This window comes from Xiphias gladius, chromosome 12 (genome assembly GCF_016859285.1).
Source record: "Xiphias gladius isolate SHS-SW01 ecotype Sanya breed wild chromosome 12, ASM1685928v1, whole genome shotgun sequence".
Taxonomy (NCBI): Eukaryota; Metazoa; Chordata; class Actinopteri; order Istiophoriformes; family Xiphiidae; genus Xiphias; species Xiphias gladius.
In genome coordinates, this window is record NC_053411.1 from 2,266,942 (window position 1) to 2,280,332 (window position 13,391).

Below are 13,391 nucleotides of genomic sequence, written 5' to 3' on the forward strand. Positions count from 1 at the left end.
ATGTTTCTATAACTATTCCTTTAAATTAAACTGTTCAAATTAAATGAACTAATCACTTCAGCATCACTAAGGCTAATTATTGGCCTTTTTGGCCATCAGAATACTGAAAATATATGCAGTTTAGACGTTAGCAGTGTTCATTGCCAACTGCCACTCTTTTTTTTCATGCTACCACTGGGGTGCAGCAAAGTCACAAATGTTCAATTTTACACTTAGTGGTTTTAAAAATCTAGAAGTAAAAAAAAATACAGTTGGAAATTTGGTACAACTGTATATTGAATTGAATAGAGCTATGTACTTAAGCAAATTATGTAGAGACTGTGACAAACCGACTGCAGCTCCGTGTCTGCCACTGTAGTAGCAACTTACTTTATTAGATCATATACATGTAAGTTCATAAATTAAAAGTCAACAATTTGGCATGTATAATGTTTAGTTCTCACTTCACAAAATATTAAACGGACATGACCTTATTTCAGTTCCAGATTCAGTCTTAGGCATTTTAACCAAAACCCCATTTAAATATTAAAGGATAATTTGGGTTTATTATAAATTGGGTCTTATTTTTATAGTTTTGATCTTTTTTTTTTTTTTTTTTTTTTAGACTCAGATGGAGAAGACATGCTTCATCCTGACTTACCTGACTTCCCAAGGCAGAGTTCCCCTCCTTGGTCTCAATGACATCATCGCTGGCGTGCTTCGTGGTTGGTCGAGCCGCAGAGTCGGCTGGCTCCTCCTGCAAACTTTTTATCAGTGTCGCCTGGCCACCAGCTCCAACACAGGTCCGGGCAGAACTGAGTCAAGCCTGAAAGCTTCTCTCCCTGCACTCAGATGCTATGAGAAAAGTGGAAACACATTTCTAAGTGATAATATACTTCTCTCCTAATATTACAGATCTTAAATAAATACTCTGCAAGAGAGTTCAATCCAAACACTATCCATTATGCTTTCAAATGATCATACTACTCATCTGAGCAGTGTGCATTGCTGTCCTTCACTGTGGATTGTGTGACATTAGGGGGCACACAATTCAACACACAAGTTTTAATGATTGATTTGTTTGGCGAGACAACACATTCTATGCCTCTTCTTAATGTTTTTTTGCATGGGTGTTTCTATCAATGCAGTCTATCACGTGTGTCACTGTTCTGTTAAATTGTTCTTTGTCATAGGCGTTTCCAATCGAATGGAGTGGCTCCTGGAGCTGATGGGCCACATTCGAAATGTTGTGTACGGTGCAACCTCTGTCACATGTGGAGACACCAAACTGGTACGTTTCTGAGTCATGCTGACTAACTGCATTGTGATATTGCTATTTGTTGTCACAGGCCACAGATCACCCTCCATATGTTAAGAACTCTTGGTCTCAACATGTAGGTCTCCTCAGGTGGAATAATTTATCATTCCTGGGGGGGATTGGAATGCTCCATTCTCAATGGGTGTGTCCACTAAAAAAAGTTCAATGTACAGATAGATTTTAAACTTGATTTGGTGATAATTAAAAATAAGCTAAATACCAAATAGTCTTGTACGGAGTAGAAAGGTTGTTTTGTTTTTTTGTTAAAGCATAATTCCAGTTTATTATAAGCTGTGTTTGTAGATTCTCTGTGTAAATGTTTTCACCTAAGTGTTCATTTCTGAGATGGGTGAATTCAGTGACATCTCATTTTATGGACAAAAAATTTACTGTTCAGTTCACTCAGCACTCTCATAGTGTAGTTTCCGGTCACAGCAGTAGCTGTTTTCAGCTAAAAGGCTCTGATAAAGCCACTATCCACTACCTGCTCAGCAGCAAACAGCAGAGAGACACAGTCAGAGACCAGATGGTGAAGTCAGTGGAGCATTTAGCAGCTAAAGAGCCATTTTATTTTCTTGAGGGTTGTGGGGACTGAAAAAGATTCAAACAGAGTAAATATTGGACTTACATTCATCAGGTTGACACAAACACAGAATGAACGCTAAGGTTGCTCTGTGCCTGCTGGATGTGTAAATAAGCAAGGGTTTGCTAACACATTAGCCATAACAACTTTGTAGTGGTCATACTGAATGTCAGTGCTGTGTTTACAGTCAGTGTTGTATTTACAGCTCGTTGTGCTGCCCCCAAGTAGCCAAAAAATCAGTTCATGCTGATCAATAAGGACAGTACCCTTAATACTAACTGAAGTAAATACAGCATGGACATAATATTGTAGAGTACGATATTTTTTGTCTCTTAAATTGAACTACTGGCAACATACTGTGTAATTTTTTGTAAATCTGTAGCGCTCCTTAATGTTACGAAAGACAGTAAAGATAGCAGAAACAAGTGTTATTTTTAAAACTGATCATGTCATTGAACACATCCTGGAAAATTCTTGAAACCTGCTTTGACTCTTAAGTTGGTATTTTATATACTGAGCTGGGTAAGCTAAAAATAGATTTCTTCATCCTTCTGCAGGCTACCGACTTCCTGTTCCAGGTTTTTGCTGCTGCTGTAGTTTCCTGGGGTGACCATTTCATGCCCCTCCTCCTTGGCATTAAGGCCCAGTGGTTCCCATGGCAACCAGGCTCCAAGCCTCGAGCTCTACAACATAGTCTGTACGGAGAGGAGTCGCTAACTGACCGTGCCCTGCTGCAGTGTCTGCTGGGAATGTCCCACAGCCTGCCTCTGCTTCTGGACAAAGAGCCCTGGAGCAGCCAGACACAAAAGGTGAGTGCGTCTGCTCCCAGCACCTTCAGTCCACTAAGTCCAAATCCACATTCTCAGTGGTGAGTAAAGGGCCCTACTTGGGGTCGACGGAGAGGCCCACGGGGTCATGACTGATATACCACTTGTTTGATATATTTTGGGCTAATTTTTTGGTGTTAGACAAGACAGTGACAGTGTGTAATTTGTGTGTGTGTCTCAGTTCATAGATTGGCTTCTCAGCATCACAGAAGGTCCTGACCAGTGTGTGTCGACCACAACCATCATGACAGCCAAAGGTGAAAAACACAAATAAAACAGCTCATACAAATACAATATACAGCAATGGAGTAGCAGGAATTTAAAGCAGTACTGAAATATTGAGCCACACAAACGTAGCATTCATAAGTAGTTGACAGTTGCTAGTGTGGCCTTTTGAGTTCAGAAATAAGTGGTGTGACTGTTCCATTTAGGTACAATGTTGAATGTGTTCTTTTTTTCGACCAGTAGTGGCACTATGGAGCAATATGTTGGTGAGCAGGTCTCGGTTTTGTGTATTGTACATGTTTTTTGTTCAGAGTACAAACATGTATTTAAACCATGTATCAGTCTTTCTGCTGTTTTCTCCAGTGGCCAACTGTGGTACTTCAGCTACAAAATCTCCTGCAGTCCAGAAAGCATTTCCCCCACAGACCCAGTGTTAATTTTGTCAATTAAAACTATGATGACAAATATTCGTTGACAGCGTTCTTCCACAACAGAAACACAATCGGTAACATTTAAAAACAAATAAAAACTAAATGATAACCTGGACAATTCACAAATGACCTAATTACTGTTTTAGTGTAAAGTCTTATTCAGCAACCTAAATGCATCAACAGAAATCTCACATTTTAGCCGGAGACTAGTATAACAGTATTCTCCACCACTCCAAAATGATCACCAAAGGTCAACATTTATACTGTCTCTTATAGCTGCTACTGTGTGACGTGTACACATCAAAACTGGAGATGGCTGTAGCCTCAGAATGCTTAGAACATAAAGATTTCAAATTCATGAACAATAAGAACGTGAGATTAAAAACATGAGATTAAAAGAATTGAAGTAAACTTTGATTTTCTTTGATTAATGTTGTCTAAAACTAACAATAATCAAATGACGTAAAAAAAAAATCCATGATTGCAAATATTTAATGACGAAGGGAATGCGGTCAACATGTTTGTTAGGCCTCCAGAATACACGCAATGGTTTATAGTGAGAAGCTGAATGTAAACAGAGCTGAAGATTCCACAGGGGAGAAAACCCTGACGTTGGTATTGTTATGGCATGAACATAATAAGATGTACAAAAACATCAGTATTGGGACTAGCTTGCAAAAATCCATTCAGGTAGAACCTGAAATACACTTACTGTCCGGCCTCGTACAATTAGATTATACATTCCCAAGAGCAAAAAACACACTGATGACAGAACTGAAACTCATTGTTTGATTATAAGAGTGGTTTATGTGATTATCCTTGTGTGTGTCCTTGTGTTGCTGTTGCAGCTGCTCTGTTGGCCCTGAAGTCCTCTGCTGAGTTCAAAAGGAAAGCTGTGTGGACCAGAGCTTATGGCTGGTAGCCCAGAGGAGCCACAACATACTGTAACCATGGCAACGCAAATGGTCTTACGCAGAGGGTCATCATAAAAACAATGCTGGAGCTCTAACGCACAAGCTGCTTCTTCCCTGCCTGAGCTTGTTGGACATGGCTACGTTGATTGCTCTGAATGTGTTGAGGCTCACAACAGCACCACAGACTTTTAGCATTTATAAGCTTGTATAGAAACTGCGCTCCAGATGTAGCTGTACTTCAGACAGAGAATAATGTCAAGAAGAATTTGCTCTGTCAAACAGTATTTCCATTAAAGGTGTAACAGAAAATATTTAATGGTATGGTGGCAATTTGATTTTCGTGGCTTCCTGAATTAAAACATTATCTTTTCATTATCTTTTCAAAAAAAAATCTGAACTTCAGATGAAGTTACTGGAAGACTTGAATCGTCCAACCATTCAGTTCTTTGACTAAATGTATCATTTCCTTTTCATCTTCCGGTCCCATTTCTCTAGGCGGTGTTGTCTCTCCTTCAGCAGCTGCCAGACTGTTACGGAGGCTCCTGAAAAGACAACACTGCTGTTAGAAAGTTGGCAAAAACAAAATAGTGTGTTTATAATATAATTTTATATTTATGGCCCAGATCTAACAGCTGCAAAAAGATGGCCATTACAGAACTATGTGCAAAAATTCTCTAAATATCTGAGTTTAAGTATAAAATTATGTGCAGCCTAAGTAGTTCAGCAAGTACAACTAAATGGTGTGAGATGATCGGTAACGTCATTCACCAGCAACCTCTAAATCAAATCTATCAATCAAATTACTTCTTTCTTTAATCATATTTAAGGTCAAACTATTAATCCCAATACAGTTAGTTGAAGGACTACTTCAACATTTTGAAATATATATACTTATTGTCTTTCCAAAGGTTTAACGAGTAGATTGGCATCAATTTCATGTCTGTGTTAATTAACAAGCTGGACTCAGGATGTGGTTAGCCTAGCTTAGCATAAAGACTGGAGGCAGGGGGAAGCAGCTAGCCTGGCTCTGTTCTAAGATCAAAAGAACACCTACCAACACCTACAGAGCTGACCGATTAACGTGCTGTATCATGTTAATTTAATGCCTACTCCAACAGAAATGTAGCAAGACTAAGAGTCTCCAGCTGTGCTAGCAGCTGTGAGGCTGTGCTTAACACAGCAGTACTTTGAGCTGCATGCTAATATCAGCATGCTAACATGCTCACAATGACAATGTTTACATGCTGATGTTCAGCAGGTATAATGAGAGTTTATCCATCCACCCTGTTGTTCTGTGCAACCTCTCCAGCTTTAGCGCTGGTTGCCAGATATGGTCAGTGTGCACAGGTTTTGGTTTTGGTCTCCGTACACACACAATGGTACAAAACCTAGCAACCTCACTGTGACGACAAGACTGCATGAAGCTCCACACATTCACTGCATCTGGTTGTTGTTCACCAAGAAAGAACTCCATCTAAAAGCTGACGTACAAGCTGTTGTTTTCTATTGTCATTCACACATCTGAAATTGAAGTAGTATTTGGCCTGAACGGCATATTTCTACTGATTACGAAACACTTTTTGCGATAATAGATAAAATAATTTCTGCCAATTATAAAATAATTTTCCTGTCTCATAGTGTTAGACACTGTTGTTCAGTGATTTGTCATCTTATAAGCCGTTCTGCTACTCATACTGGACTTCTAACAGGGGCCTGAAGCAACACACCCCCACCACTGCAATCCATGTTTCCTTAACGCAGTGCAGTCTGAACGCTGGCTACCTCATCTTACCAAGAGCAAGAACGGGCAGGTAGACCATCAGGATGAAGGGGAGGTGAATGTTGGCTGAGTTTGATGCCGTTGGCTCAATGTACGGCAGGGCCTGGTATACAGTGACACCTGAAGAAGACAAAAACAAAACAATTATAGTCAGTAGAAATGGAACACGTTCAAGTTTTTAATACTACATACAGTAAGTTCTTTACAGCCCCACTGAGAACCTGGCTAAAGTTTTCTAAAAACCATTTTAAATCTTCCTGTAGTCCAATAAAGGCCATTTCCTACAATAACTAACTATGAGTAATGTTAGTGTTTTGAACAGACACAGTGCCAGTGGTAACTGGTTATTTAACTGCTTTGCCCGTGTGTCCCTTCACTAGAGTGTGTTTGGTTGCAGTGAACAGCATTGTTCGCTCACACACACTTAAGTGGAACGTGCTTTCCTCACGCACTTCCTGACATTTTATCATCGGCTCTGCTTTGCCAACTCATTTCCTGTATGCACACTACTTCCTTTACACAACATCAGTCTTTGATACATCCAAAAGAAGTATAGCTCTTATTGTTGAGTATTTGTGCCCCGAAAAGTATTGAAGTTTCCCCCATCAATGGCAAAACTGAAGGTGATAAACTGATCTAGTCACCTTCAATGGCAACTGACAGGATGTATAAGGGGATCCAGAGTGTGTAGCGAGTCCACAGCATGGTGATGGAGGGTGTATCCATTACACACAGCAGCTCGTGTGGATATCTGTCATCAAACAGCACACATCAAAATGTTAACTAAGGTTAAGCAATTTTACTATTGATTGAATTAAGCAATTTCGGAAGGGTGGGGTGCCCCACCCTTCCAAAATTGCTTAATTCAATCAGTAGGTACACATGTAAGGACTCCAGTTTTTAACCTTATAAATGATAGTACAACATGACTGTTCAAATTTACACTTGGCAATTCTTTCTGTATCTCCGAGAAAGACTCCAAGAAATTAATTCAAATCAACTAGAACCTATTTTGCCACTGTACCTCTCTATATACTTGTCTATATATATATTCAACTTGACCTGCGCAACCAGTTAGTACAAAATGATGGTGTCGGACTTTTAACAAGCTCCAGCAGGAGAGTTTTCACCCTTAAAGGCTTAACTGACTGTGTGAAGTCAGAGAAGTCACTCGTTGTGATCAACCTACAGAGGATTGTCACCCAAATCTACAGCGCCCCTTGGCTTTACAGAGCTTTCCCCTCTTTTCTTTAGCCCACAACTTTACTGGTTTGGTTCACTCTTACCCTAATAGCGCTGTTTTTGCCACAGCCTGCAGCTGCTTTCAGCTAAAAATCTCTTAATAACCGACTGTCCACTACCTGCTCAGCAGCAAACAGCAGAAAGAGACAGTCAGAGACCAGCTGGTGAACATGGTGGAGACCAAAAACAGAGTTATCACCAGGTGGCCTGAAAGATGACTCCAAATGAATGATAATGTTGATCTGCTTTGCTATGGTTGGTGAGTGGGTGGCACTGTAAAATACAATAGCACGTCCTAAAATGCAATGCAAATCACTCAGTACATTTTGTGGCAATATACTCAATTCACCAGTCAAATTACTAGGACTTATCCTCTGAGCATCATGAATATTCACTATATTCACTTGACTAAATGTCAAGGTATCTTGCCAAACTATTTCACAGATAAATGGACACCCCAGCGGACATCCTCCATTATCCTTGGGCTTCACTGCTAGTGGGACAAAACAAACAATATTTGGGCCCTGTAAAGAATATGTGTTAAATAAATGCATTCATCTGTCATAAAAAGCACAAACAGAATGGATGACGTGCAAGGCAGAAACTAGATGTTAGTGATGCGCATACCGTAATAGGTCCAAAGTGTTCCACAAGAAGAACAGGACACACACAACTGGTTTACTCTGGAACTCCTCCAGCATGATGACCATGATCAACAGGATGTTCTTCTCCATCACCTAAAATACCAAATGGCATGCACAATCCACCAACTGTTAAAAATACACAGACTGATTTGATTATCCATGTGATAACATGATTACTAATTTGATTCCATTGAGGTTGAACTGTGATACACACTTGGATGAAGCGAGGAAGGAGTCTGGCTTTCTCAATCCCATCTGCAATATGGAAAAGCTCGAGGATGGAGAGCAGCTGGCAAAGACTCATCACAAAGCCAACAGAGTAGAAAGTGTCTGCTAAGGCATCTGCAATATCAAAAATCAGATTTTATCATTCTAACATATACCATTTAGTGAAAGCTATATTATTCCTGCTCTCCTGAGTTTAGACCAGTGTTGGTTTAAAGAGCTGGTCTGTTCGGTTGGGCTTAAAAAGTTTAAACTTCAAATCCATAATTTTTGTTTGCACTGGGCTGGTATCTGAAACTTAATATTTTATTTTGGTGAAACTCACCTTGACCGAATGTGAGAAACCTGGCTATGGTATTAGCCAATATCCATGTGTGTCCACAGAACTGGAACAGGTTATATGAGAAAATGTAGACAAGCCTGAAGCTGAGCCTGCAAGCAAACAAAGTTCACAGATCAGGTTATCAAACCTGGCCTTTGGCTTTTGTTAATTCAGTATGGCCCTTTCACATTCTGGTCATCTTTACTTGCGCAGGTGCAACCGTTTACTATACCGGGTTTCAAGTCACACTTACAGTAAATGGAACTTTGTTAATTACACCTTTGCTCTTCCTAGTATAACAGGTCCAAATGTCCGAAGGATCTGTTTACTGTACAACTGCCAACACTGTTTCACTTTAATTATAACATTCTACATGGAAACAGTACATTTGCTTAAGTACTGTAGTCAAGTATGAATTTAGGGGACTTTCATTAAGCATTTCTGATTTGTTTGACATTTTACTTCCACATTTCAGAGGAAAATACTGTATGTCTTAATGTTATTCCATAAATTAGGCCAAAGTTAACACCACCAAAAGTGTCAACATTTTTATAATACTTTTACTTTTGGTATTCACAGGAATAGTTCCACATTTTGGGAAATACACCCACTCACTTCCTTCATAAGAGTTAGATTAGAAGATTGATACCATTCTTGTATGGAAGTGGGGGGAAGCACCTAACCTGGTTTTCTGTTAAGTCCCTGTGCCCTGTTTACTTACCCAAGAAGTAAATTAAACCACATAACTCAAAAAATCAAAACAATGAGCTACAAGAGGCTAAAAAAAAGGCAATGTGGAGCTGAGAGGAACTTCAGAGTCGGTGATAATTCTCTGTGGGTTACTACTCACGACGAGTGGCCTCTTTCACATTACATGTAGTCATTAGATCCAGTGTTAATAAAACATTATTGATCAGTGCAGTTTTAAGTACATTTTAATGAGATTATTTATTTCAATAAAAATTTGAATGTGGGACTTTTAACTAAAATTAGGTATTTTTACATTGAAGCATTGCTACTTTTACATATTTTTATCACTTTTCTTAAAAAAGTGATAAAGTTCTTAAATCCTTTACTTCATAAAAGTGGAATAAAACTGTGATCAGATTAAAGGGTTCTGCATTTATAAAGGAGTGTTTGCAGAGAGGCCCTCTAAGGAACAGTTTCCCACAAGCCAAATTCCTGACACATAACTACTTTTACATGATATACTCATACAGATAAACAATAAAATTATTTAAAGACAACACCCTGTGTGGTTAAAAAACTCATTGCCTCTGTTTTGTGAGCTCAAATTGAATAAAAAACCTGCCAAATACCAAGTGATAACAAGCTTTCTTTACAGTGATTTAGCTATTAATGTCCGGAGAGCTGACTCGCCTGTCATTCCTCAACACACCCTGAAAATACAGAACATTCCTTCCACGGTGAGAACTCAGACACAGCTGTAGTACTCGTAAATGCCCACTTACATTGTCCTTCTGAAGTCTTCTTTTGGTCCTTTTGTTACACGTAAGAGGAGCAGCTCAGAATCCCTGTCTGCGTTTGAGGACAATCATTTTTCCAGGTGCAGTTTGTGGCTTTGTGCGGCAGTTTTCTCTCAGTAAACAGCGACCCGTCGCTTACTTCATCCTCCCTCACAAGTGGAAGCAGAAAAATGCTGCAATATCTGTATTTTGCAGCGTCTCCTCAGGCTGATTGTGACAGGTATTGGTACACATCGAGTAGGAAGTGGACATTCCATGTGTGAAAGTCTGACATGGAATAGTCCCAGCCCCCTCTAAGACAACTATGAGCTGTCTGCCAAGAACACACAGGTCAGGAGAGAGAGCAGAGAAGGAACAGCAGGGGAATGAGACACACACACACACACACACACACACACACACACACACACACACACACACGCACACAAACACTACATGTCTAGCATGTTAGGATTCGCAGCAGGAAAAAGTCAAAACCTTTTGGTGCCCCTGGGCAGAATAGCGTCACCACCACCAAAAGTTTTTATGTCTTGCAACCTCAAAAGCTACTTTATGGTGAAAGTGAAACATAGAGAGGAAAATGTGAATTCTTGAAATACCGGAGTTGTATTAGCATCACTCACCCATGGAAATATTATTAATGGCAACATACCAGTGGCTTACTGAACAGCAACACAACAGCACACATTACATCTAAGCTTTAAGCAATTTGGTGTTTCATGCACAAAATTATTGGTTGCTAGTTTTGAAATTAACTTTCCAAGATGCAAAATGTGTTAATCAAAAAAAAAGACAAATTAAACTTTTAACATGTATTTTGTAGACAGCAACCTTCTTAAAGGATGAGAGTGGCAATATTCTATGTTTTATTGTTATGAACAAAATCCCATGAAAAGACCATAGCCAACGATGTTACAGTTCACGTCAACACTCTCTGACTTCCCTGCTCTGGGGCTCTCAGCTCCAAGCCCACTGGTTCCTACTGAAGATGCAAATCTTTCAGAACATACCTCAATAACAAACTTTAATCACCCCAGTAACTATTTAGACCAAATGAGATTTTTTATATTTTCACCTTTGCCTGGTTGGGGGCCACTGGTAACCATGGGGCCATAAGCAGCTGCGTGGGGTCGTCAGCTGGATATGATTCATCATTTTAATATTTACCAACAAAGGCAGCAAGCGCCACCTTAATTCGATATGTGACACACTCTTTATGTGTTTGTATTTACTACAAATCACTGCAGATTAGTTATGTACTGTAGTTGTTGTCTCTAAAGTGTAAATATTTTTAATAGAATATATATAGAATGTTTTATGGTACAAATAAGAGATAAAGCTTCAACATGTCTGTATTCAGTCTTACATGGTTTGACAAACACATAATAGTGCTACTCAGTGAAATAGTATGCACTGCTCTCTAGTGGTGGAAAGAACAAATTCCTCCTGCAGAGATCAGATTCAATTCGAATGAATGTCTACAGAACATTTTATAACACGGAAAGTGAGGCAGATCGTTTTGAATACAAAAAGCTTTCGGTGAAGTGAGTGAGTTTGACAATAAAGAGCTTGGACAAGGTTCGTCTTGTCCTCCAGCATCTTCTCCAAGTGTGTCTCTTTTTACTGCAGTGGAAAATACGCTATAACGGTAGTACTCAGCCTGCTTTATAAACAGTCTTACAATAGTCCAGAACACAGGACATTCCCACGTGTACTCTGTGTTACAGCACTCCTCTGTGTGAGTGTCAGAAAAAGTGACCAGGGTCAAAAGGCAGGGAGGGTGAAGGCCAGGGCAGGGAGGAGGGATGTTTCATGACTGCTCTGGTTAACAGTGTGGGTGACATGTCAGTTAAGATTACAAGAAATAAAAAAATTCAAATTAAAATGTCCGTCAGTTTCTCCCTGCAAAAACATTATCAACTCTATTCATTTTCACCCCATTTTCATATACATTTCCTATACAGTACATTTGTAAAGGTTTTTCTTGAACTAAAGACTAAAACATTATGTTTTTCTTACCTTTTAGAGGCGGAATTCATAGCACTGATGGACATGGCTATAAGTATGAACAAATGAGAATGGTTGTGTTGGTTTGTAGCTAAGAACAAAGCTGGAGTCTGGACATGGTTAGCTTAGCTTGGCATAAAGTGTGGAAGCAGGGGGAAACAGCTGGCCTGGCTCTGTCCAAAGCTCAAAAATACACCAACTCACACCTAAAGCTCATTGATTAGACAATGTATATTGTTTGAGTTAAAAGAAAAAAAAAATACACACGCACACACACACACACACACACACACACACACACACACACACACACACACACAAAAGGGAAAAAAAATGAACAATTTGTAGTTTTAGTGGGAGCTGCATGCTGGAAATATTTCTGGAATTCATCTGCAGTGTATCTGTTCAGCAGCTCCGTGCAGGGTCCCTGGATATTGTGTGCTGTGCGAGATAGATTTGTGGAGCACAGGTTGTGGTTTTGCTCTCTGTAGAGGCACAATGGTACCAAACCTGTAGGACTCCAAGAAGCTGCACACCAACACTTAGAGCTTCATACATCTGCATTAATGGGTGGTGCCGTAATAGTGGCTATGTATGTAGGCTCTGTAGCTATGTCCTCGCTGACAGATCATCATTTTTAGAGGCCAGACACTCCAGTCTAAGGGAAGAAATCAAGGACAGCTCAGGATAAATATGAAACCTTTTATTATCTCTGTCCCATTTCTGTGCTGATGAAAGGCCAGTTACAGATGGAAAATAGATTAGTCTGGTTCTAAGGTCTCAGGACCTCAGCTAGTTGTTAGCACTATCATATCCTCTCTGAAACGACAGCTCATTTTCTGTATCAAATGTTGCTTTGCACTCATGAACCTTGCACTAGAGTGCATGCAGTGCATGGCCTTTCCTGCCATGGCCAGTGCTGCAGAGTCAGACTTATTAAGCTGTTAGATGGAATCCTGCATTCTACTGGTTAGCCACTATTTCTTTGGAAAAAAGCTATCATAACCTGAAAAGCAGAGAGGATGTATGTGTAGACAAGTGAAAATTAAAAAAAAACAATGAAATAAGTTGTCATGGACATGTTTCATTTGTCATCACTTGACTTTGGTCACGTCCCCCACATACGACCACATACTGTTATAATATTCCATACTTTAGTCATGTGTTGACGCTAAACGAACTCCGACCAGAGAAGACCATAAGATGCAGTTGAAAGCTTTAGAAAAAGCTAGTAAGCGGCGCTTGAATTAAGATTTTTTTTTTGTCAAAGCGTTATGCCAAAGTCAGGCTTAAACTTTTTACAGTTCATATGGCTGGAGTATATTTTTACTTTATATCAGTAGAGAGTAATATTTTATATTTTTTACAATCAACCTTATGTCTTACAAATTATGTTCATACTGTGTT

The 13,391-nt window shown here is 39.5% G+C and overlaps 2 protein-coding genes across 2 annotated transcripts in view; one reads left to right on the forward strand and one right to left on the reverse strand.

The window, feature by feature from the left end:
• focad (focadhesin) overlaps positions 1 to 4,319 on the forward strand; it is a 51,214-nt gene extending 46,895 nt beyond the window's left edge. The window contains exons 40-44 of the mRNA XM_040140670.1: positions 605 to 782; positions 1,173 to 1,270; positions 2,438 to 2,689; positions 2,889 to 2,964; positions 4,212 to 4,319. Of these exons, the coding sequence (XP_039996604.1) occupies positions 605 to 782; positions 1,173 to 1,270; positions 2,438 to 2,689; positions 2,889 to 2,964; positions 4,212 to 4,285 (678 nt within the window). The 3' untranslated portion in view covers positions 4,286 to 4,319. The remainder of the gene's footprint in view (positions 1 to 604; positions 783 to 1,172; positions 1,271 to 2,437; positions 2,690 to 2,888; positions 2,965 to 4,211) is intronic.
• A 240-nt stretch (positions 4,320 to 4,559) lies between these two features.
• hacd4 (3-hydroxyacyl-CoA dehydratase 4) lies at positions 4,560 to 10,299 on the reverse strand. The gene is made up of 7 exons (XM_040140671.1): positions 9,963 to 10,299; positions 8,494 to 8,600; positions 8,158 to 8,285; positions 7,927 to 8,036; positions 6,702 to 6,808; positions 6,070 to 6,177; positions 4,560 to 4,819 (listed from the first exon to the last, which is right to left on the reverse strand). Coding segments are annotated over exons 1-7 (645 nt in total). The 5' UTR covers positions 9,965 to 10,299; the 3' UTR covers positions 4,560 to 4,736.
• Positions 10,300 to 13,391: the final 3,092 nt, after the last annotated feature.